We start from the raw sequence: 24,323 nt of genomic DNA, 5'->3' as shown, positions 1-24,323 counted from the left end.
ATCCTCCCGCTTTGGCTTCCCAAAGTGCTGGGATTACAGGCATGAGCCAACTCGCCAGGCTCTTGTTCTCTTTATGCAAAATAATTAAGCACCTTCTTCGATGATTACCGTTTTCTTAATACAAAATAGCAGAAACTCCTCCCAGAGGTCTTTTAAGACACAGGTGGTTTAACTTCTACTGACTCTATTTATATTCTTTTTTGTTTGTTTCTTTTTTCCTTTCATAAGCTTTGGGAAGCATAGTAACCAATCATTCCATATTCATTCATATTACTGCAAAATTACTTTGAAGATTGTCAGAATGATGTTCTATTTGTCCAAGAATCTTTCGGAGTAGGGCAGGTCATAGTACCTCCTGTCTGTGGGAGGCAGAACGGAGTTTTGCTATGGTTCCAGATTTCCAGGGATTCACAGACCTGGCTTCAATTGTCTTTGCAATTTATTATCCCTGCGACTTTAGCTAAATGACTTAACCTCTGTGCCCACCTCACCGTGCCTGGCACAGAGTAAAGATGTGGGAGCAGAGAGACAGGATCCGGGCTCATTCCCCAGCTTTGCTCCTGTGTGGTCTTGGGCAAGTCCCTTCACCTCGTTGGGCCTAACTCTGCCCAGCTGTAAAATGGATGAGACCCCCCCCCTTCCCCTCCCCCCAGGATCTCCGAGGTTTCTTCTGGCTCTGACGTTCTGGGCTCTGTGCCTACCTCCCAGCTGTGAAGAATGGGCACTAAGGCGATGTCTCGCTCACAAAACCATTTTTGTTGAAAACGATAAATCCCAGGTAGGGATTTACGGGGGATATCGGGTGAGGCCTGGACAGCCGTGTGGGGAATAAGATGCGCGGCTATTTCTAGGCAGGGGATGGGCGTGGCGGGCGGCGGGCCGGGTGTGCTGGCAGCGCAGCATCCCTGCGGGCGGAGAGGGCGTCTGCAGATGAGCTCGGAGGCCGAGGCCCGGGAGGACCGCGGATGCAGCGGCTGCGCACTGGTACGACCAGCCGGCCGATTTGCGTGTCTCCGCCCCTACAACGAGCTGGTTGGGGGGCTGTTCTGGTGCCGCGCGCCGATTGGATGAGCGGCCCGCCGCTCAGGCCCTGGAGCGGACGGTTCCTACTGCGGCTGGGCACCGGCTCCGCTCCCGCGTCTGCCCGCGCTCCAGCTGCGCCTGGCCCGGCCCCGGCCCGGCTCGGCGTGGCCCCAGCCTCCAAGCGAAGGCGCCGCTGCCGCTGGGCCGCTCCCAGGGCCATGAGGAAGCGGCGGCAGCCACTGCGGCCCGCGTCAAGGTGACCGGCCGGGACTGCGGCGGCGGGGAGAGCGGCGGTGAGAGGCGCGGCCGACGGGGCGGGGCGGGGTGGGGCGGGCCCTGAGGCCGGGCCTGAGGGAGCTGCAGGTGTGGGGGGCGGGACCCCGAGGGCCGCCGGAGCCGGGGAGGGGCCTCGGTGCGGGAGGCGGGGCCGGGGCCGTGCCTGCGGGTGCCCGGCGCCGGGGCCTGGCCGGGGTCCGGGGGTTCTGGGGTCCGGGGCCGGGGGCGCGCTGGTCCCCGGGAGCGTGAAGGACGGCGGGGAAGAGGCGCGGGCGCGGGGGGCGGGGCCGGAGGGGCAGTTGGGCGGGGCGCCGCGGCTGCAGGTGCGGGGGGCGGGGCCGGCGGGGCTGCCGTGGGCGGGGCTGTGGGGTGCGGCCCGCGCTGGACCCGGGGAAAGCACAGGTGCGGGGGGCGGGGCCCGGGGACCTGCAGCGGCGGGGGGCGGGGCCCGGGTGGCTGCGGTACGGAAGCAGGGCCCCAGGTGAGGAGCAGGCGAGGGTGAGTGGTCGCCCGAGAAGGAAAGGCCGCCCTCTCCGCTGCCCAGGGGTGCTTGGGTGGGAGCGGGGGCTTTGGGCTCCCTGAGGATTCTGGGGGCATCCGGGGCTGCCGCTAGAAGGGCCGTCCGGGCCTGCCTGTGCCTCTGCTGACTCGGGCTTGGAGCTCAGCTGCCCTGGTTACTGGCCGGTTGCCTCCCCTATGCTACGCCGCGCCCTAAGTGGGGCGCGCTGTTTTTCGCACCTCAGGGGCTTTCCTGTTGCTATTGAAGGGGCATGCCAGGATGCGGGGGGCGGGGGGTTGGTTGTCATTGGATGATCGGCTGTTGAAAAATGTGTGTGCTTGAAGAGTAGTGTGAGGCTTGGAGGGGTCCTGGCTTGCTGGCTACTGGTACCAGAAGCTGCTGTAGATCTCAGCAGTGCGTCTCAAAAAGACTGAAATGGCAGCCTGTTAAGTGGGGAGAGCAGGGATGAGAATTCAGAAGCTTTTGACTATGCTACCTGGGAGTTTTTCACCTGTTTCCTCCGTTGCAAAATGAGCATGTTAGTACCTGCCTGTGTGCCTCCCAGGGGCCTGGTGAGGATAGGATGAAACAGTGCCTACTGAGCAAATCGCTGGATAAAGTTATGAGTTTCCTTTTTCTTGTGCCGATGGGCAGGTTGGATTCAGGGACTGGAGAGTCTAAAGAAGAGAGGGTTTGTTTCTAGTTAAGAGGTGAGACTAGACCACTGTCTTTTCGCAGTTTGGGATGAGGTTTTGTTGGGAGTTCCCAAAAGACTCAGCTGTGTCTTGGATCGTGACTGCTTCTCCCTGCGAGGCCTCTGAGGGAGCTGCTGCAACGCAGGGAGCAGTGGCAAGTGGAAGCAGCAGAACATTTGTTTGCTGACCTTTAGACCCCAACCCCGGTGAGGACTCTGAGCTGGAACATAAAGCTCAGGCCTGAGGCTATGGAAGTCCCTCTGCCCCCATCCAAGTACAGACCCCGATTTTACCACATTCCAAGAGGGTCGGGCGCGGTGGCTCACCCTTGTAATCCCAGCACTTTGGGAGGCCAAGGCGGGTGGATCATTTGAAGTCAGGAGTCCGAGACCAGCCTGGCCAACATGGTGAAACCCCCTCTCTACTAAAAAATACAAAAGTCAGCCGGGCATGGTGGCGGGCACCTGTAATCTCAGCTACTCAGGAGGCTGAGGCCGAGAATTGCTTGAACGTGGGAGGCGGAGGTTGCAGTGAGCCGAGATCGTGCCACTGCACTCCACCCTGGGCGATGGAGTGAGACTCTTCCATCTCAAAACACACAAAAATTCCAAAAAGAAGACCCCCAAAAGAAGGCAATGCCTGACTCCACTGTGTACCCACAGGGGTGGGGAGAAGGAAGCAGGATGACAGGGCTTTTTCTGAATTTCAGAAGAGTGTTGTATACCCATATATGTGACCTTTCAAAGCCCAGTGCCTCTGCTCACTGGTAGTTGACCAGTCCAAACTGTAATGCCTCCTACCTTCGTTGCATGGACAGAAGTGAAGGTAGGTGGAGCCTTCTCTACTAACCTGCATTTTTTTTTTTTTTTCACTGTAGAAGCTGTGGGACTTTTAGGGGCCAGGAACCATGGTGCTGGCCTCCCTCATTACCACTAGTTGGTGCAGTGGTGACCCAGTAGCATTGAGGGGATTAGGCCCTTACTGGTGCCTGTGCTTGTGTGGCAGGTCCCAGAGGATCTAGAAGCAGCATGTGAGAGTTCTCCCACTCTGTCTTGGCAGAAGCGGTGTTAATGGCTCTCAGAGACTGCTGCTGTCTGAGTGACCATCATGCTCTTTGGGTTAGAAGGAAAGCTCAAACTTGGTGGCAAAGAAGACCTAGAACATGTGTTGAATAATGAGGGGATTAGCAACATTCAGGGTGGAGAGAAATACTTCATTAATGAAAAATACTGCATGTGAGGCTCTGTGATATGGCCCACCTCTTGAAATGGATTTTCCTTTTCAGTATGGAGGGTAAGAGCTCTGACTTGGAAGTCACTCAGGTCTGTTTGAAACCGCAGGCTGCCACCTCCTGCTGAGTGAACCAGCACTACTTCCTTAGCTTCACAGAGCTTTGGTTTCTTTATTTGTAAAGCAAGGATAACCATGCCCACCTTGTGAGGTTGTTATGAAGAATAAATGAGACAGGAGGGGAGAAGGCACCTGAAGGCACCTGATCCACCTGGTTAGGGTCCTGTTCTGTCTCTCACTGCCTGCCCATCTTTCAACACAAGCTACTCAGAACAGCATGTAACATGCAAGGAGAGCAGGACAGGGAATTCTGAGGCCTCTATTTTTTATGTAACCTTGAACAAATCCCTTCCTGTCTCCAGACCTTGGGTTTCTTAGCTGAGTGAGGAGGGTGTTAGACTATGTGATCACCAAGAGTCCTTCGAGCTCTAGCCTTCTGGTTAGCATGCTGTCATATTTTCTTCAAAGGCAGGAGGGAGGAAACTAATGACCTCTTGTTTAGTTCTTCTTTTAAAAACATCTGTCTAGCACCTTGCCTGGCACATAGTAGGTGCTCACCGAATGCTTGTTGAAAGAACAGATGAAGGACTTTGACTGGAAAGAAGGTGTGGCAAGTTGTCCCTGCTACTTTTACGCATATGGTTTCTGTACCTTTAACATACATTTTATTTATTGCACAAAAATATTGTAACATTAGTAAAATTAGTGAACTTCAACATGAAAGACAAAAGTTGTTGCATGATTTCATTTCATCACACATTAAGTTCATTCGATTTTTGTTCGTAAACGTACATAATTCTTCATGGTTGCAATCGTACGTATGTAAGCATTTGGGAAAGGCCCAGTAATAAATGGTTTCTTTGAATACCGTTTAAAACTTTTTTTTTTTTTAAGAGACAGGGTCTCCCTCTGTTAGCCAGATTGGAGTGCAGTGGCACAGTCACGGCTCACTGCAGCCTTGACCTCCCAGGCTCAAATGATCCTCCCACCGTAGCCTCCCAAGCACTGCGCCACAACACCTGGCTAATTTTTAAATTTTTTGTAGAGATGGGAGTCTCACTATGTTGCCCAGGCTGGTCTTGAACTCCTGGGCTCAAGTGATCCCCCCATCGGCCTCCCAAAGTGCTGAGATTACAGGCATGAGCCACCACGTCTAGCAAGTATAGTTTTTATTTTATATTTTGAGGAAGTAAAAAAAAAAATCACACATGGATTTTTTTTTTTTTTTTGAGACAGTTTCACTCTTGTTGCCCAGGCTGGAGTGCAATGGCGCGATCTTGGCTCACAGCAACCTCCGCCTCCCGGGTTCAAGCCATTCTCCTGCCTCAGCCTCCAGAGTAGCTGGGATTACAGGCATGCCCCACCACGCCTGGCTAATTTTGTATTTTTAGTAGAGGGGGTTTCTCCATGTTGGTCAGGCTGGTCTCGAACTCCAGACCTCAGGTGATCCGCCCGCCTCGGCCTCCCAAAGTGCTGGGATTACAGGCGTGAGCCACCGCACTGGGCCCACACATGGATTTTTTTAAGGCGAGTGAGGGAATAAGTTGTAAGTGTCTTTCTTGCCTCAAGTTGACAGTTCCTAGTCCTTTTCCCTAGAGGCAGCCACTGTTACCAGTTTCTTGTTTATTATATATTCTTTCTCTTACACAAAGAATAGCATTTTATACATACTCATTGGTGCTTCATGTATCCACTTGATTTACTTTGGACATTGTTCTAGCATTGGAAAATGTGTCAGTTAGTATATACAGTTCCTTCTTAATAAATGTTTTTGACTGATATAAGCATAATTTTGTACCTCCACCCCCCACACCCCAATGATGTTTACTCAGTATTGGTTAGCAGTCATTGTTTAGAAGACTAACAAGAGACATCCTTTGTCCTAGGAAAAAAAGTGGCCTTGGTCCCAGTGAACAGTAGATTAAAGGGCAATCCATATATCTGGATGCAAGGCGGAGTACAGAAAGAGAAAGGAAAAGAGATTTGTTCACTGGTAATTGAGAACTGATTTTCCATTCAGGCCTTGATTCAAAGTCCAGCTCTGTCACTTACTGGCTGTGTGACTTGGAACAATTTATCTAATCTTTTTGCATCTTAGTTTCCATATCTGTAAAATAGATAATGATAATAGGATCTGTCTTTGGGGGTTTTTGTGCAGAGGAAGTGAGATCATGCTATGCAAAGTACATACAGCAATAGCAGGTCATAGTAGGTGCTTAAGAAGGATGAGCTGCTATGTTATTAATAATCTGAAATATATTCTATTCTTTGTGAGCAGATATTTACTGGACAGTTAAGGGTGAGCCATGGAGAATACCTAAAGTCCTTGCCTTTGAGGTGCTCACATGCTGTGTGTGGAGATCGGCACACAAGCCATTGATTACCAAACAGTATAGTGGGCCAGGTCGTGGGAGGCGAGCATTGTGTGAGATCACAGAGGCAGGGAACAGTGACTTCTCCCTGGGGTGATTTGGAATGCCTCCTCAGCTCAAATTTTCCCTCCTTTGTGAAACCTACTTAATTTTTCCAGGCACCCTCCTATTTGTACTCCCTTGACTTTCATTCTGTGTGTACCTGGATCAGAGCACACATCATGTTATTGCATGTGTGACTTTTTGCCTGTGTCTCTACTCTGCACAAGGAAAGTCTCCTGCTTTCTTTGCTGCTGGGTCTCCAGAGCTTGACACAGGGTAGGCTCTTGTTGAACAGTGTGATGGACCTGTGCTTAGACAAATCATACTACTAAGTGGTGGCAAATTCTTATTTATACGTCACCAGGTCTCTGGTGAAACCCATTCTCTGGACTCTACTTCTTCACTCCCCAAATATTTGAGTGCTGACTCTGAGACAGGCATGTGCTGTGCTATATGCTAGCTGTAGGCTTTGGGTATGGCTGATGATACTTGTCCTAAAAAGTCTTAGGGATGGGGAAGAAGGAAATATTTGTTGCAGATGCTGAAAGTCAAGATGAGGAAGCAGAAAAATGGACAAGTCTGGAATGAGCTGCTCATGCTTGCTGAAACCCACCTCTCCTTTCCACAGAAGTATGGCTGTTCTCCCTTGCCTTGGGCTGGGGTTGTGGAGGTGCAGGCCAAAGGAGCTGAGTAGGTGGCTCATAGATTTTAACTTGGGGGAAGAGTTGGTTAGATTGGCTTCTGTGAGGAGTGTTTCTGGGCCTCCTTTCGTAGCAGAGAGTACACTTGACTTTCTTCAGGTGAGCATTAATTAACCTGCCTTGCTGGGCTCTTGCTTTGGGCTAAACCTTGTACTGGATGCTGGACACATGCAGATGAAGCTTTGTCCCTGCCCTTTGGGATCTCACAGTCAGTGGAGAAGTCACCCACAAACAGAAGGTGACTGAAGGCGATTGGCCATAACAGAGAACCTCTCGTGAAGTGGCCAAGCAGTTTCAGGCTCGGGGCCAGGCAGACCCGGGTTCAAATCCTGCCTCTGTCACAGACAACCTGTGTGACCATGGGCAGGTGTCTTCCCAGCTCTGAGTCTTGGTTTACTGATTTGGTAAAGTGGGGATAGCAGTTTTACCTAACTTAGGGCTGTTGAAGATTTCAGTGAAATAATGCAGTGCAGTGTTTAGCACAGTGCCTGCTGGGAAGCTAATGCTTACAGAGTGCTCACTATTGTAATTATACGTGATGCTGTGGGAGAACCAAGAAGCACCTCTTGAGCTGTTTCTCAGGGTCCTAGTGATAGTGTTGTGGTCATGATGAAAGTTAGGTATTGAATGTGAAGGTCAAGTCGTCTGAGAAATCAACTCTGAAGTCACCAAGCGCTCAAGGAGTCCTCAGGACCTTCCTCACCAGCCCTGTGGCTGATATTATGGCTCCAGGGCTATAGGCTTGTCTGTGTTTCCTCCCCACTTTCTGCATGAGCTCTTCTGAAAGATACATTTCACCTGTCATCATTGTGAACACCTTTTCTTTGTCTGAGTACCTGCACTGATCATTCCATGACTTCTCCCCAAGGAGAGGCATGAGTTGTACTTGTCTCGCCTGTGCTTGCTGAGGAGCGCAGAGACCTGAAGACCCAGAACAGCAAATAATTCCTTGGTTTTTCTGTAGAGCTTTCAAGTCTGTCGTGTTCTTCTTTGCAGGAGATTTATCTCCTGAGCATCAGAGAGGCAGATAGGGCAGTGCTTAAAACACAGACTCTGGAGTTGGGACACAAACAGATGTGGGTTTGTGTCCTGACACCATCACTCACAAGCCATGTGGCTTTGAGCAAATGACTATACCTCTGTTTCCTCATCGATACAAGAGGTGAGATAGTACACGCCTTTGTGTGGTTCGTACAGGGTTTCAGGGAGACGCTACAAAATAGGGCTTAGCAGAGGGCTTGCACATTGTGAGCACCCAGGAAGTGGGAGCTAGAATAGTGTCCTCTTTTCACCCGGGGTTATAAGATTTTTAGGATGCTTTTCTCAGGGTACTAATGTATTGCCTATGGAAGTTATATGAGTTACTGCACAAGCAATGTGTTAAAACACACATGTACTTGGTGATGGGGGGCTGGGAAGCATGTCCAGGGTGGCAGGCAGAACTCTTCCTGCGCTGGGATTGCAGAGGCAAGCCTCAGCTCCCACAAAGACATAGGGTACTGGTGAGGGAGAGGACGGAGCCATTCTAGGCGCGTTTGTCTCAGGCCCATTTAGGAACTGGGGGCTGCTTCTCAAGTTCTTTCTGTTTAATCATTCCATTATTCTGTGTAAATGATTGGTCTTTAATATAAACTGATAATGCAACATGATACTTTCCCTCTTCAGGATTTAAGTATTTATTTTTTAAGGTTAAGTCAATTTTTGAGTAAGCAGAAGAAAATTTGAATCTTTGGCCTTGACATTCATAGGTTTCTTTTAAAATCATCTGAGATGAAAGGAAGAATAGGGAATGTATTTAAGTCCATGTTTATTGGATACAGTAATTATCACCCACTGTTGTATAAGCCTGATAACTAGGGCAAGGGAAGTTTGTGCTTTTGGCATATTTCTGAATAATTAAATATTTATGGAAAACAAGTTAATAGATTCAAGACAATTTGCTGTGTCTTTCTCTGGCATAAAGTTCGTTATGTGGAATTACAGAGAGGATTAGTCCTCTGTGCAGCTGTTTATTTTTTCCTTCTAGGCACCATATCTCTAACACTTTCAGTCCACTAGCATTTATAGATTGCTCTCCTACTGGGCTCCCACAACTCTCTCACTGTGTGCCCTGCCGTAGCGTACAGTACAATTGTGCCCACCAGTGACTCTCTCATGACCTTTCTCTAGACTTTACAGAGTGAGAGTCCACATTTGTTCTTGCGTATTCAGGGCCTACCCCAGGGCTGGTACAAGGCAGCCAGAATGGTCTGAGCATGCCATTCCCTTTGCTTAAAAGCCTCCAGTGGCTTCTAATTTCTGTCAGAAAAAAGACCACATCATTAGCATGGCCGGTGAGGTGTAAGAATATGCTTTCTAGGGTAATTGCTGGATATGTCTGTCTCTCCTGGTGCAGTACAGTCCCATCAGGTCATGGGCCGTGACTGTTTTGCCCACCAGCAGGTCCTCAGTGCCTAGCCTAGCATCTGGCCTGTAGTAGATGCTCCTTAAGTGTTTATTGGATGTACAAATGGAGTAAATAGTGGGCTCCCAGTGACTGATCTGAATCTATAAAATGAGAAGGTTGTTAGATCGGAGGTTCTGTCCATTATACAATATCTCAACCCTTTTCAACACTTAAAAAGGTCTCTTCACACTTTTTATTCCAGCCTTATGTTGATTCTGCAGGTAGCTAGGGCAGGTTTTGATGTGCATAGAAGACAATGGAAGCTTAGAGAGGTTAAACACATTGCCCAAGATGTAGCTGTGAGAGAAGCTGAGGGTCCTGATGCCTCAAGTGCCTCTTCTCATGCTCCTGGCTGCCTCAAGGTGTGGCTTCTGACACACTCATTGTAGAAGTCGCAGGTGAGATAAGGCGACAGGGCTTCATTGGAAAAAGGTACTTATAATAGTTTTTCTTGGTTTTAGATATTTCAGTTTCCTGATAATTGAATTTGAGGAGTTGAGTTAAATTTGGAATGATGGGTTTAAGGTCTTGTTTCATGCTTATGGGTCAGAAAATACTGAACTTTCCTGTAAATGGCTAAAGTATAGTAATTATTGGTACCTGTGATGATTAGTTTGTAACTAGGGTTAAAATTTGTGTTCTCGTTGAGAAGACACAGTCTTGCTGAGTCACCTGGGCTGGAGTGCAGTGGCTATTCACAGGTGCGATTATAGCACACTACAGCCTTCAGCTCATGGCCTCAAGCGATCCTCCTGCCTCAGCCTCCCAAGTAGCTCCCAAGTGCCACTACACCTGGCTGACAACCTTTTTTGGTAAGATTAGAAGTTACTTGCTGATTGATATGTAGCATCCTTTGCTGTTTTCAGAAGATACTTGTTGTTTCAGTTGGTTTATTTCTTTAATGTATCTCTGGCTATATCTGCTATGGGACATTTTGGCAATGAGCATCACTATGGCCTTTGTGCTTATCATATATAGTGTCCGTCTATCCTGATGGTTACCAATCATTGAGTCTACTCTTTCCACTTTCCAGATGAGGGTGGAGGCTTTGTTAGAGTTTCATACTGAGGTGCCCTGATTCCCCACCTGACAAAGCCCATGAACTGGAACATGTCCATATGCATGTAACAGTTTCTCAACAGCTGCCTGCCGTTCATATACTGCTGCTAATAAACCATGCCCACGGTGAAGCATTTATCCCAGATGAAAGTGTCTGCTTCAGGGGCCTTTGTTGAATCTGCAGTGTGACTGTATAGGAAAAGGATGCAAACTTGACTTAGCACACAGCTCCAATATCTAGTCCAGTGTTGGTGGCTAGTTAAGAAAAGACAGTGCCTGTTGTGGTCTGTTAACATGATAATCATTTCAGGGGGTTCTTAAGGACTAAGAGATTCTTGGAACCTAGTTTTATCAATATAGCCAGTAGTACTTGTTGAACAGAGAAGCAGCCTGGTATATAGAAAGATCAATGAATATGAAGTCAGAATGCCAAATGTGTCCATTTGCTTTGAGACTCCCACTTTCCATGTAAACAGGAATATCTTTGGTGTGCATGCATCCTTTTTCAGTAGGAAAGCCCCAGTTTTAATATCTGAGATTGTGTTATGAGGCTTAAGTCAGAACAAAGAGAGCTGGATGATTATAAAGGATTGTACCAATAACTGAAGGTAGTCTTATTCCTTATTCTTCCCTGTCCTCCGTAACTACTTGCCTACTAGCCCATCTGGCCATCCATCCATCCATGCAGTTCTTGTCCAGGGTCTACTGAGTGCCAGTGCTATGCCAAGTGTGAGGCCACAGTGGTAAAAAAAAGACAGGCCGGGCGTGGTGGCTCACGCCTGTAATCCCAGCACTTTGGGAGGCCGAGGCGGGCGGATCACCTGAGGTCGGGAGTTCGAGACTAGCCTGACCAACATGGAGAAACCCCGTCTCTACTAAAAGTACAAAAAATTAGCTGGGCATAGTGGCACATGCCTGTAATCCCAGCTACTGAGGAGGCTGAGGCAGGAGAATCGCTTTAACCTGGGAGGTGGAGGTTGCGGTGAGCCGAGATCGCACCATTGCACTCCAACCTGGGAAGCAAGAGTGAAACTCCATCTCAAAAATAAATAAATAAATAAATATAAAAATAAAAATACAGATCTGGTCCTTGCTGTCCTTTAGCTTACAGTCTAGTAGCAAGGTTAAATAACAAAAATAATAACAAGTACATAAAAAAGTAATTACAGGGGCTGGGTGTGGTGGCTTACACCTGTAATCCCAGCACTTTGGGAGGCCAAGGCAGGCAGATCACTCAAGGTCAGGAGTTCACGACCAGCTTGGCCAACATGGTGAAACCCCCTCTTCACTAAAAATACAAAAAATTAGCCGGGCATGGTGGCACGTGCCTTTAATCCCAGCTACTTGGGAGGCCTAGGCAGGAGAATCACTGGAACCGGGGGGGCAGAGGTTGCAGTGAGCTGAGATGGCACCACTGCATTCAGGCCCTGGGAGACAGAGTGAGACTCTGTCTCAAAAAAAAAGAAAAAAAAAATTACAGTGCATAGTGTTGTGCACCTATAGTCCCAGCTACTCAGAAGGCTAAGGCAGGAAGATTGCTTGAGTCCCAGAGTTGAGTCTAGCTTGGGCAACGTAATGAGACCAGCCTGGGCAACATAGACCCTATCTCTTAAAAAAAAAAAAATTATAGCACTGATGTCTGCAAAAGAGGAGTATAAGGTGCTAAGAGACCATACATTTAATGGCTTTCCTGCTAGGGGAGTCAGAGACAGCTTACCAGAGGAAGGGGCCTTTAAGCTGACACCTGAAAGATGAATTGAAGCTAGCCAGGTGGAGAGGTGGCAGTTGCATCTGCCATCATCCTAGCTGGGGAAGGAGCATGGAGGACTCCAGATGTACTGGGGAGCCAGCATGGCTAAAGTACTGAGAGCAAGGGAGAGACCAGTGTTCATGTTCTGGTCATGGCCTTGTTTCCTTGGACTGTGCCAGAAATAATGGACAAATTATGTAGTTGCTGACTCATTTTTCATAACTCCCCAGCTGTCACCAAAAGCATCTATTACTGAAACATTACCTGTGGTTTCCAATATAGCAGTTGGCCTTATTTTTATTGCTTTAGAGATTGGTTGCTTCCTTTGCTTCTTGAAGGTGTGGAAGCAAATACTTGGACCTCATTAGTGGTTTTCAATCATTAAGTAAACATTTACTAAGCATGTAATAGGGCTTGACACTGCAGACCCTACCCTCAGGAGCACCAAGACTTGACAGATAGAAGTAAATACATAATGATAATACAGTGTCATGGGAAGTAGAGTAGTGGAAATGGAAGCTCATGGGACCGAGTAAGACTCACAGGCTCTTAAAGATTTTCACTTTTCCAGGTGAAGCAGGATACAGGCAGAGGAAACAGATTGTACAAAGGTACAGAAGCAGGAGGGAGTATGATGTGCTTCAGGGATGGTGGACAGTGTGGTGTTGCTGGAGTGTGAGATTTATGGTGGAGGATGGAGGGAGGATGATCTGGTTGGAGAGGTGGTTTGGGGTCAGTTAACAGAGGGACTTGCAGGCAGTGCCTAGGAGTGTAGGTGTTGTCTTGTGGTCAGTGGAGAATCGTTCAAGCTCTAAGAGGAGAGAAGGATTGTCACTTATAGTCCTGGTGGCAGTGTGGAGGATGATGGTGTGAAAGGGGACTAGAGATTGGGAGCTGAGTGAGGGTTATTATAGGAATTCAGGAGTGGGATGATGGGGTCCTGGCTAGGTGGATGGGGAGGAGAAGGCAGGTTCAAAAGAAACTGATGTAGAGGCCTCTCTTACTTGGTAGATGGGAGGAAGGGCGATATCAGAGTTTCTCACTCGGTGCCATGAGATGGTAGGACCAGTCACTGAGCTATGAAACGTGAAAGGAATACTGGGTTGGTAGGAGGAAGGTTGTGAATTTGGTTTGGGCCATTTTGAGTTTGGAATGGATGAGGGGTTGCTTGGTGGACCTGCCCACTTGGTGACTGGCCTGCTAATCTGCAGCTGAGAGAGAGATCTAGGCTGGAACAGTGGTTCTCACACTCTAGAGCGTCAGAGTCCTCTGTAGTGTTTGCGGGGAGGGAGGCTGGTAGTCTTATGTTTAAGGGCTTTCACAGATGGTTCTGATGCCCCAGGAGATACTTGGGGTCATTCTTGCATAGCTGGCCCCTGAAGTTGTGTCATAGGAGAGGATGGGATCACTCAGGAAGGCTGTGTGGTAGTGGATGAGAGTCCCGGCTGAATTGCTGGGGAGCGTCAGCATGAGAGGTGGAAGTGGAAGTCAGGGAAGAAGCAAGAGGAGGAATGGGCAGCTAGGAAGAAAGACAGGAAGAACGATGGTGTGGAAACCGGTGGTGGGGGCACCAACCTCCACTTCTTTCCCTGCAGGGCTTCAGTTTTCTCATTTTCCTCTCTAGTAATTCATTAGGGAATTATTGCCCTGCTGCCTAGAGCTGAGCCTTCCGTGCCTCCCGTCAACATTTGTTTACACTAGTGTCAGAGCCAGTCTCCCATGAGAGGTTATGCTTCAGTTACCTTTGTTGTCGTGTGCAGAAGACTCTGAAAGAGGCTGTTTGCTGCAGACAGTCTCTACCCCCTTCAGCGCCTCCCAGCAACCTTCTCAAGCAATTCCCTCATGCCTTCTATTGCTGGTCCTCGGGACTAAAATCTCTATCCGCTGAAGCCAGAAAGTTGTGCCCTCCCCCATCTAACATTGTGAGGTTCAGGATGGATCTGCAACCTCAGGGATGTGTGTCTGGGTCCTAGGAAAGGCAGCTGATCGGAACAGTTTGAGTCTGAGAAGATGATTAAAACATTCGGATTAGACTAACGCAATGCGTGGGTAGGTATCTGTGACTTGGGGTTGGGGTGCATCCCTGGTCCATTCTGTATCCTGTGCTTGGGTAGCAGGGAAAAGCCTGTTATAGAATTTCTGGAACTTATTGTTGGGGTCTGAGAGTTAGAGTACTTGGGATCTACTCAGACTGCTGGTGGCGGTATCCTAAATTGGTAAAAGTGGAAGTCTGTCTCCCTGGTAAGCCTAAGTGCCTGACTGAGCTCAGCTTACAGAAGCAGGTGAAGAGCCTTTAATCTGAGAGGTCCAGTGGGAAACTGATCTGTGATCCATTGTGTGTGTTGTTAGTATTATCCTCAACCCTAAGACCTGGAGTGTAGGACAAAGGCACAGATCCAGTTGCCACTGACCCTGGTGCTGAAAGCCACAGCTGAGGAGTAGTGAGAAGGATCAGGGTTAACTTGAGGGGGAGTCCTTAATACCAGGACTGACCACCATGGTGTGATGCCTTTTGCTTCTTAGGGAAGGAAGAAGAAAAGGAATTAATATTGGTTGAGCTGAGAAACCCAAATGCTGGGCAAAGAGAAGGGAACAGATAGAAAGTAGAGGCAGGATGATGAGATATGTGTACCAGTACAGAACGTAAAATGCTATTCAGCTCCTACAGAACATAAAGAAATGTTTCAGAATAAGAGGCAGACTGAGCTGTGTTCAAATCCTGCCTTTGCACAAATACTACCAGTGAGGATACTTTTTTTTTTATTTTTATTTTTTGGAGACGGAGTCTCGCTCTTGTTGCTCAGGCTGGAGTGCAGTGGCACAATCTCGGCTCACTGCAACCTCCACCTCCCAGCTCCAAGTGATTCTTCTGCCTCAGCCTTCCAAGTAGCTGGGTTTACAGGTGGCCACCACCACACCTGCCTGATTTTTGTATTTTTAGTAGAGACAGGGTTTCACTGTGTTCGCCAGGCTGGTCACAAACTCCTGACCTCAGGTGATCCACCCGCCTCGGCTTCCCAAAGTGCTGAGATTACAGATGTGAGCCACCATGCCCGGCCAAGGATACTCTTACTGGCTGTGAGTTCTTGGATATGTTACCTAACCTCTTTGGGCCTCAGTTTTCTCACTTTCTCTCTAATAATTCATTAGAGAATTATTGCATGGATTTGGTGGCATATTTCTATGGATAAGGTGCTTAGCAAAGTATCTGTCACAGAGTAATGGTTCAATAAATGGTGATGATAATGGTGATGACCATCATGTGAGTACCTCTGTAGATATCTCCACTGGACCAAAGCCTACCTGTATAATAAATGTTTGAAATGAACAACATCAACAGTAACAAGGTCAGTATGAGATTAGCAACATATGAGAGGGAAAACCAGATCCACTGGCAAAATTACTGAAACACTGAGAGGATAAGGATAGCAGTGGAGAATCATAAAAACAGGACATGATAGAAAATGAAAAGGTACAAGGAAGAAACTATTAAGTATGATCAAAGTAGTCTTATTGGCTGTGAAGAAGAGAGGCAAGAGATTCTGAATCAACACCTGGAGGTGATGAGGACAAAATAACCTTAGTCTTTAGTGATGATAGAAATTTTCTTTATTTTTTTATTTTTTGAGACGGAGTTTTGCTCTTGTTGACCAGGCTGGAGTGCAGTGGCGTGATCTTAGCTCACCGCAACCTCCACCTCCCAGGTTCAAGCGATTTTCCTGCCTCAGCCTCCCGAGTAGCTGGGATTACAGGCATGTGCCACCACGCCCGGCTAATTTTTTTTTTTTTTTTTTTTAAGTAGAGACGGAGTTTCTCCATGTTGGTCAGGCTGGTCTTGAACTCCCTACCTCAGGTAATCTGCCTGCCTTGGCCTCCCAAAGTGCTGGGATTACAGGTGTGAGCCACCGTGCCCGACTGATACAAATTTTTATTGCCACTTCTACTTCCCTGAGTATTTTAGTGGATAGACATTGAGGGGAAGTGGCATTAGGGATTTATTTTTCCTTTTTCAGAGATGGAGTCTTGCTCTGTTGCCCAGGCTGGAGTGCAGTAGTGCAATCATAGCTCACTGAAGTCTTGAACTCCTTGGTTCAAGTGATCCTTCCACCTCAGCCTCCTAAGACTACAGGTGTGCGCCACCACTCCTGGCTTAAAAAATTTTTTGTTTAGAGATGGGGTCTTGCAGTGTTGCCCAGGCTAGTGTTGAACTCCTGGCCTCAAGTGCTTCTCTGCCTCAGCCTTCTGAGAATCTGGGATTATAGGCATGAGCCATTGAGCCTGGCTACTGGGATTCTTTACCTAATGTTTGTTTATTTATTTTATTTTAGTTTTTTTTTTTTTTTAACTCCAAAGCCCCATTGTTATAATTAGGCTTGTGACAGAGGAGCCTCATATTAAATATGTATTGAATGGGTAAGATGAAATAAATCAATCAGTTCCTGGCTCTTTCTAAAGAAGTTTAAATATAGTAATAATGACAGTATTATATCTCCAAATGTTGGCAAAGATTTAATGCAATTCCTATGAGATATTTTATAAAGCTTGAAAAAATGATGTTTACCTGGAAAACTAAGTTGGTAAAAAAATATTTATTTATTTTTAATTTTTTTGAAACAGGGTCTTGCTGTGTTGCCCAGCCTGAAGTATAGTGGCGTAATCTTGGCTCACGGTAACCTTCACATCCCAAGTTCAGACGGTTCTCATGCTTCAGCTTCCTGTGTAGCTAGGATTACAGGCCTGTGCCACCATAGCCAGCTAATTAAAAAAATATTTTTAGTAGAGATGGGGTTTCATTTTTAGTAGAGATGGGGTTGGCCAAGCTGGTCTTGAACTCCTGGCCTCAAGTGATCTGCCTGCCGCAGCCTCCCAAAGTGCTGGGATTACAGGCGTGAGCCACTGCTCCTGGTCAAGATAGTTTTTTAAATGAGTGAAATTGCCTTTATTTTTCCAGATTCTTATTCATTTCTACAAATGTTTGAGTTGCCTACTATATAAAAGCAGTGCTAAACTTTTTGTTGAGGGAATATAAAAATGGCTATCTGTGTTATATTTTCTCATTTAACTCTTATCACTCTCCTTGTGAGAGAGCCACTTTAGGTTGTGCTATGAGTGAGAGAAAATGCAAAATAACAAAGACATAAACAAGGTAGAAGTTTCTTATGTGCAAGAAGTCAGAAGGTAATTAGGCCAGAGTAGGTATGGAGCCTGCATAGTCAGAGACCCAGGTTCCTTCTAAGTCCAAAGTCACTTCATGGCCTAAAATGGCTGCGAGAGCTCTAGCCTTTCCATATGCATTCCAGCCTTTGAGGGCTACTGTCCAGAAATTCGGCACGATACCTCTTACATCTCAGTCATTTAATCTTGGTCTTACGGCCACAACTATCAGTAAGGGAAGCAAGGAAATGTAATCTACACTCAGGGAAGCCATGTGTCTACCTAAAAGAAGAGAGGGAGGATGACTGCTAGCGGGCAGCCTCATAGCAACATTATTAGTAATTGCCAAAAATGGAAACAACCCAAATATCTACCAGTTAATGAACAGATAAGCCAAATGTGGCATATACATATAAAGGAGTATTATTCAGCCATAAAAAAGAATAAACTACTGTTTCATGCCTAATATGGATAAACCTTGAAAACATTCTGAGTGAAAGAAGCAAGACACAAAAGTCCACATACCGTATGATTCTGTCTGTATGAAACGTGTAGAAGAGGCAAACCCAAAGAGACACAGAACGTAGATTCATAGTTGCTGGGTCTCATGGCAGGGGGAGTGGGGAGTAACTGCTGATGGGTTGGGTACAGGATTTCTTTGTAGGGTGATAAAATGTTCTGGAATTAGATAGTGGCAGTGGTTGTGCAACTTAGTGAATATGCTAAAAATCACTGAATTCTATGGTTTAAAAGGTGAATTTTATGTTGTATAAATTATATCTGAATTTAAAAAAATAACTTTTTCTTATTAAATTTTAATTGTAAAAAAATAAGAACGATAGACAAAAAAGAAAGAACCAGCCATCATCTCATTGTCAATACCTGGGGTATGTGTCCAGACATTTTTCTGTGTGTCTGCCTTAAAGTTGAGTTGATAGAGGAGCAATGTGTTGGGATTAGCATAGTCCACAGACGTTTTTTTTTTTTACTAGTGCTTCAGAATTCCTCTGTTGTTAGGCTGTTACGTTGGAAACAATACTTGGCCATGGTGGAAACCTTAGCATATTTGGAAACCATAGCATATTTGAAGATCTGGGTGCCTCTTCCAACTCACATTGGGTCTGTGAGCTTGAGAGAGGCACTTAGTCTCCCTGTCCTCATCTTGAAAAGGGATTGTGGTACTTGGTGGTATCTTTCTTACTAGAATGGCTAAAATGAAGGGGGAAAAAGACAATATTATGTTGGTGAGGTTGTGGAGCGATCAGCTTTCATACTGCTGGTGGGAGAATAAATCGGTCTATCCACTTTGGAAAATTGACATCATCTATCAAAGCTGAACATATACATACCTTATGACCCAGCAGTTCCACTCCTTGGTATCGACCCAACTTTGAGACAGACACAAAGAAATACATGTGGATGTGTACCAGAAGGCATGCTCAGTCACGCTTCTAGCAGCTCCATCTGTAATAGCTCAAACTGGAAACAATACCAGTGTCCATTGGTAGTAGAAGGGATAATACACGTGGTACACTCCCATGATGGAATACTGTAGTCAGTTAGAGTTAATGTACAAGCCCATTAAAACAATCCGATGAATTTCACAAACATAATGTTCATACAGATAGAAAAGGTTATAGACCATACAAGTCCATTTATATAAAGTACATTATATAATGTACATTATAAAACAAAAATGTTATAAAAACATTTTTATAAAACAAAAATGTTATAAAAACATTTTTATAAAACAAAAATGTTATAAAAACATTTTTATAAAACAAAAATGTTTTAAAAACATTTTTATAAAACAAATGTTTTAAAAACATTTTTATAAAACAAATGTTTTAAAAACATTTTTATAAAACAAATGTTTTAAAAACATTTTTATAAAACAAATGTTTTAAAAACATTTTTATAAAACAAATGTTTTAAAAACATTTTTATAAAACAAATGTTTTAAAAACATTTTTATAAAACAAATGTTTTAAAAACATTTTTATAAAACAAATGTTTTAAAAACATTTTTATAAAACAAATGTTTTAAAAACATTTTTATAAAACAAATGTTTTAAAAACATTTTTATAAAACAAATGTTTTAAAAACATTTTTATAAAACAAATGTTTTAAAAACATTTTTATAAAACAAAAATATTGTAAAAACATTTTTATAAAACAAAAATGTTGAAACATTAGAACATATAATTAATTTACAAATACATATATACATGTTAGAGGTGCTTTGCTTAATATTTTTTAACTGTTGGTCGTGAAGGATCGTAAAGTTTGGTGAGCCAAGGCTTGCCACCACAAGAGCGGGCAGTCTGAGCCGAGGCCGGGCTGTGGACGCAGCTGGCTGAGTGGGTGAGCTTCACGCTATTCAGTTGGCGGCCTGTGTTAGGGTTGCTTTCCTTGTTGTAGGATCATGAAATGTGGGACAGGGGAGGGTGGTGGTGAAGCTGGCGAGGGAGCAGGGGCCTGGAACCCAGCCGGAGGGCTGAGAAGAATGAAGAGGAAGCTTGGTGAGAGGACGAAAGGAAGGCGGCGCTGGTGTGGCATCCAAACAGAAGAAAGGAGCCAGCAGGGGAGGCCAGAGACCAGCGAGGCTAAGGAAATGGGAGGAGAAAGAGGGACGGGGCATCATCAGGGCTGGAGGGATGACTCCAGAAAGAGGGGCTGGTGAGCAGGTTAAAGCTGCCATGAGGTGGGAGAGCCTTAGGCCACTAGTCTCAACAATTAGTAGCAGGAGGTTCTGGGACCCCAGAGGGGCCAGTGTGACCCCAGCCTTCGGGCAGGGGTTACTGAGTGGGTGAGTGTCTGACGGGAAAGTAGCCTGGGCTTCAAGGGTCAAAGCTGTTCTGAAGATGTTCTTAGGCAGAGAGAAGAACCAAGGGAGCGGCAGAGACTGAGGTTGCCAGAGAAGGGGCTGACTGCCTGACTGGCAGCTGGGAGTGCACCCCAAGTCCAGGGCCTGCCACCAGCCCTGGCTCTCAGTGGATGCCTTTATCAGATGTGGGAGGGGAAGGCCAGGTTAGAGGAGGGTCAGGAGGGAGCAGAAGTCACCTTCTCTCAGTGAAGGAGGTTGTGAGGCTGCCCCCTCGTAACCTGCACTGGCGGTGCACAGGTGTAGAGTAAGGTGTGGGGTATGGTGAGGGGGTGCTTTGGAACAGCTGCCATGGGAGACAAGTGGCCACGGAGCTCGTAGCACCTTGTGCACAATGCTTGCGTGTGCCTGCAGGGGGGGGTGTGCCACACCCACCCTCCCTTGCCTTTATACTCTTTTTCACACAGCAACATGCACCTGTGGCAGGAGAGTTTGTGTCCAGGCATTCCTGAGGTCCCTTCTCGCTGGGTGGTGCGCGAGGCCTTGGCTCGGTTTTTGGCCTGTCAGAATGCGTTTTCCCACAGTGTCAGGTTTTCTCTGGGGTTCATTCCCCATGCACACCTTACATGCTTATTTACCACAGCGTGTATCCAAAGCATGATGGGAAAGGAAAATAGTGACCACATAGGATGAATTCCATGATTTTAGGACAGGATTTGCCACCTGATTGGCTAATGATGATACCAAATGTGGATGCGTGGGAAAAGTATTTTAACATTTCAAATAATAGATTGAAGTCAGACCTTGTAGCACTGTAACTGGTCCAAATGACTGAGCTTTGAAAGACAAGTCTTAACCATATGGAACATCAATGTAAATTGAATTATTTTCCCTACTTTTATAGTGGCTACTGTTTGGAAAGAGATGTGCTGGGAAGGTATGTCCTATTGATTAGGGGATTATGAAATCTAGCATGTATTCCTGGTAAGCCAGTGCCCTGACCATAGTGAAATGTGCCATTTTGAGTAGGCGGTCGTGCCGTGTGGGCACCCACAGGTATATACTGGGTACAGGGGAGCCGGGTGGTGCTGTAGTCAGAGAAACCTCCTGTCAAGCGGAGCCCGATGGGACTGAGGCGCTGCAGAGTGGTTTTCAGGGCATCAGGCAGCCTCTGCGAGCCACAAAACAGGGGATGTGTTAGGGGCTTCTTCACCACATGAAGCTCTGGGGTTTTCTCTATTGGTTCTCCTGTCAACGGTTTTTTAACTGTCTTTCTGTCTCTGCCTCCTCCTTGTGCACACCTCTTTTTGCTACCTTGTCATGCTGTCACCCTTGTGTTCCCATTGGTGTCTGTTCCCCCAACAGCTGGGCTTACTTGGGCAACCTCCCGTCAACCTCAGTCAGGTCCCTGTACCTACCCAGAAGCCCCCCTCCTCTCTTCTTTCCAGTTCACCTCCCTTCCTCACTTGGAGCTGTCCTTGCTTCAGACCCTTAATCAGAAAGAGCCAGCTCATTGTGTGAGTTATGTTTGGCCATGGGAGAATGGGGTGAAGGAATGTGAAGACAAATAAGACATGAGCCTTGTCTTTAAGGAACTACGAACTGGTTGACCTCCCTTCCCCACCACTGCAGACCATTCTTGCCCCCTGAGATTCTGCCCACCTCATTTGGCACCTCTTCTAAGAATGCTTTTCTGCTCTCCCCAGCTCGCAGGAGCTCTCCTTTCCTTAAACCCTCATGACACTGTGGCCCTGGCCACATTCTGCATTGCATTGTGCTGCTTTGATCTACTCTGTACCTCCTACCTTATCTCCTTGACTAGACTTTAAGCTCTTTTAAGGCAAGATCTGTGTCTTGTTCAATGCCTTACACACAGGAGATGCTCAATAAACGTTACAAGACTGAAACCAGCATGGAATCTGTTATGGCTCCCAGCATCCGTCCCCTTTGTTGCCATGGCGCCCAGGTCTTGAGCTAACCAGAGAATAAGGGAAGAAACAGAGAATGTTTGCCTGGAAGAATCCTAGGTGCTTCAGTTTAGGTAGGAACAGCCACAACAAATGTTAAAAGCTGAAATATTAACAATATTTCTCAGATTCTTCTGGTAGCCTCACTCTTCCGTCAACCTGTTTTCACAAAAGAGGCAGAAGGTAAAGTTTCTGATGCATTTCTGCACAGGGGCCCAGTCTTCTTTGATATTGCATGATTAACAACACTATAAGTAACTCATATAGTACTTAGAAGAAGCACGTTTCCAAAACTTTATGTATCAGTTGATTGGTTCTCCTAAGGAGGATGCTAGAAACAACCAGTCTTGGTTTTCTCACATGCTCTGTGCTTTAAACCAACAAAGGAGTAATCTCAGAGATGAGATTCAGAGATGAGTAATTTCTCTGAAGTCACACAGCAAGGAAGTGGCAGAGTTGGACTGGACTCAAGGTCCGTCTCTGGCTCTAGAAGTGGAGCTCTCTCCACTGTCTGATTAGAGTTGGATTCCATTAGAAGCACAGCAGCTGCCCACTTGCTGCCTATGCTCTTGGAGGGGCTGGTGGGATCCTGCCAGTCCCGAGGAATCTGGGCTGAATTGGCCCGAGTCCATTCAGCTAGGGGAGGACTGCCTCCCCCCATTGTCACCACAGGGACCAAAGGGCAGAGAATCTGTTTCCATTCCTCTTAGGAAGACCGCAGTCTGCTAACCCATTTCACCTGGGCCCACCTGGATGACAGCTGACCAGTCATCCCGAGCCTCAGGCATGCTAAGGCAGCAGGAGGTCAAGCAGTCTGTTGTGAACAGGGGATAGAGAACCTGCACTCACTGACAGGCAAAGACAAGTGACATTGCATTTAAGGACTCTTGGCCATGGAAGGGAGAGAAGGAAGCCAAGCTTCATACTTGCAGCTGTGGCGCTTTTGAAGCAGGATGAATGGAGTGACTGCATAAGAACTTTATAAGGAGAGAACTTCCAAAGAGAGGAGATTAAAGTATATGAGAGACTTTCTGGAACTAAAAGTCAATGAAGAACTGAAATTAGTAGTTTGGAAGGTCAAAGGAAAAATATTTCGTGACAGAGTAATAATGACAAGAAATGGGAATAATGAAAATGTGAGGTACTTAGAGGCAGCAAGAACAGATTTATTTATTATTTTTTTTTTCCAAAGGAAAGAGAATTAGGCTGTCTTTGGGCTTCCCCTGTGCAACTCTGGAGGCTGGAAGACAGTGGGCTGGTATCTCCAGACTATTAAAGGGAGAGGGCCCCAAGTCCTCTATATACCCAGCCAATATGTCAGTGAGGTGCCATTGCAAAAGAAAGCCATTTTCAAACACGTGAGGACACAAAACATTTATTAAATGTACCTGAGGAAAATATCCAGTGAAGTTCTCTAACCCAAGGACAATGGAAGCGGAGTAGAGATATGGAGACAGGTAAGGAAGGAGTGCAGGGAACAGGAACGGCACCTTTTTTTTTTTTTTTTTGAGACATAGTCTCGCTCTGTTGTCCAGGCTGGAGTACAGTGGCATGATACTGTCTCACGAAAACCTCCATCTCCCAAATAGTTCAGGTGATTCTCCTGCCTTAGCCTCCCGAGTAGCTGGGATTACAGGTATGCACCACCAGACCCAGCTAATTTTTGTATTTTTAGTAGAGATGGGTTTCACCATGTTGGCCAGGCTGCTCTTGAACTCCTGACCTCAGGTGATCCACCCACCTTGGCCTGTCAAAGTGCTGGGATTACAGGCATGAGCCACGGCTGGAACAGCACATCTTTTAGTGCATGTAGTTTAATCTCAATGGATTAAACTGCTGTGAGTTGGAATTTCTATTATTAAATTATGAAGAGTTCTAAAAATAAAGGAGATCTGTTGTAAGGGAAAACATGATAATAGGTTGAGACAAAATTCTAAACCATTTCTCCAATACCTGAGGCTTTGGGAGGAAGGATGAGAGAGTGGGGAAACAAGTGCACTTAAACATAGGGCACACAGAACATGGCCACATAGCTATTCATTGTGTTACAGAAGGAGAGATAAGGGTTCAGTTTTGACTATTAGAGATCAGAACTTATATTAGGACTAGATTTTGTTGCCTATAATAATGCCTGAATGACAATGGGTTTACATCCTCACATAAAAAAGTAAAAAGATGGGCAGTCTAGGGTTGGTATAGTGGGATCAAAGATATCATGGACCCA

The 24,323-nt window shown here is 46.3% G+C and overlaps 1 protein-coding gene across 39 annotated transcripts in view; it reads left to right on the top strand.

Moving 5' to 3' along the window:
- Window positions 1-1,013: 1,013 nt before the first annotated feature.
- Window positions 1,014-24,323, top strand: part of RALGPS1 (Ral GEF with PH domain and SH3 binding motif 1) — a 309,829-nt gene continuing 286,519 nt past the window's right edge. For 6 of the 39 annotated variants that reach the window (XR_010148845.1, XM_016961700.3, XM_054659098.2 and 3 more), the window contains exon 1: window positions 1,076-1,316. Coding sequence is in view for 3 of the 39 variants with exons in the window: in XM_063788301.1 (XP_063644371.1) it covers window positions 22,137-22,173 (37 nt within the window). In the remaining 36 variants the exon portion in view is untranslated. Of the gene's footprint in view, window positions 1,317-1,749; window positions 1,781-3,256; window positions 3,319-22,115; window positions 22,174-24,323 lie in introns of those variants that run through there. The other 33 variants (XR_010148843.1, XR_010148844.1, XM_063788293.1 and 30 more) reach the window with 18 other exon arrangements.

Source organism: Pan troglodytes, chromosome 11 (assembly GCF_028858775.2).
Source record: "Pan troglodytes isolate AG18354 chromosome 11, NHGRI_mPanTro3-v2.0_pri, whole genome shotgun sequence".
Taxonomy (NCBI): Eukaryota; Metazoa; Chordata; class Mammalia; order Primates; family Hominidae; genus Pan; species Pan troglodytes.
Note: the sequence above shows the minus strand (reverse complement) of the source record. Positions and strands in the feature narration are given on the sequence as shown.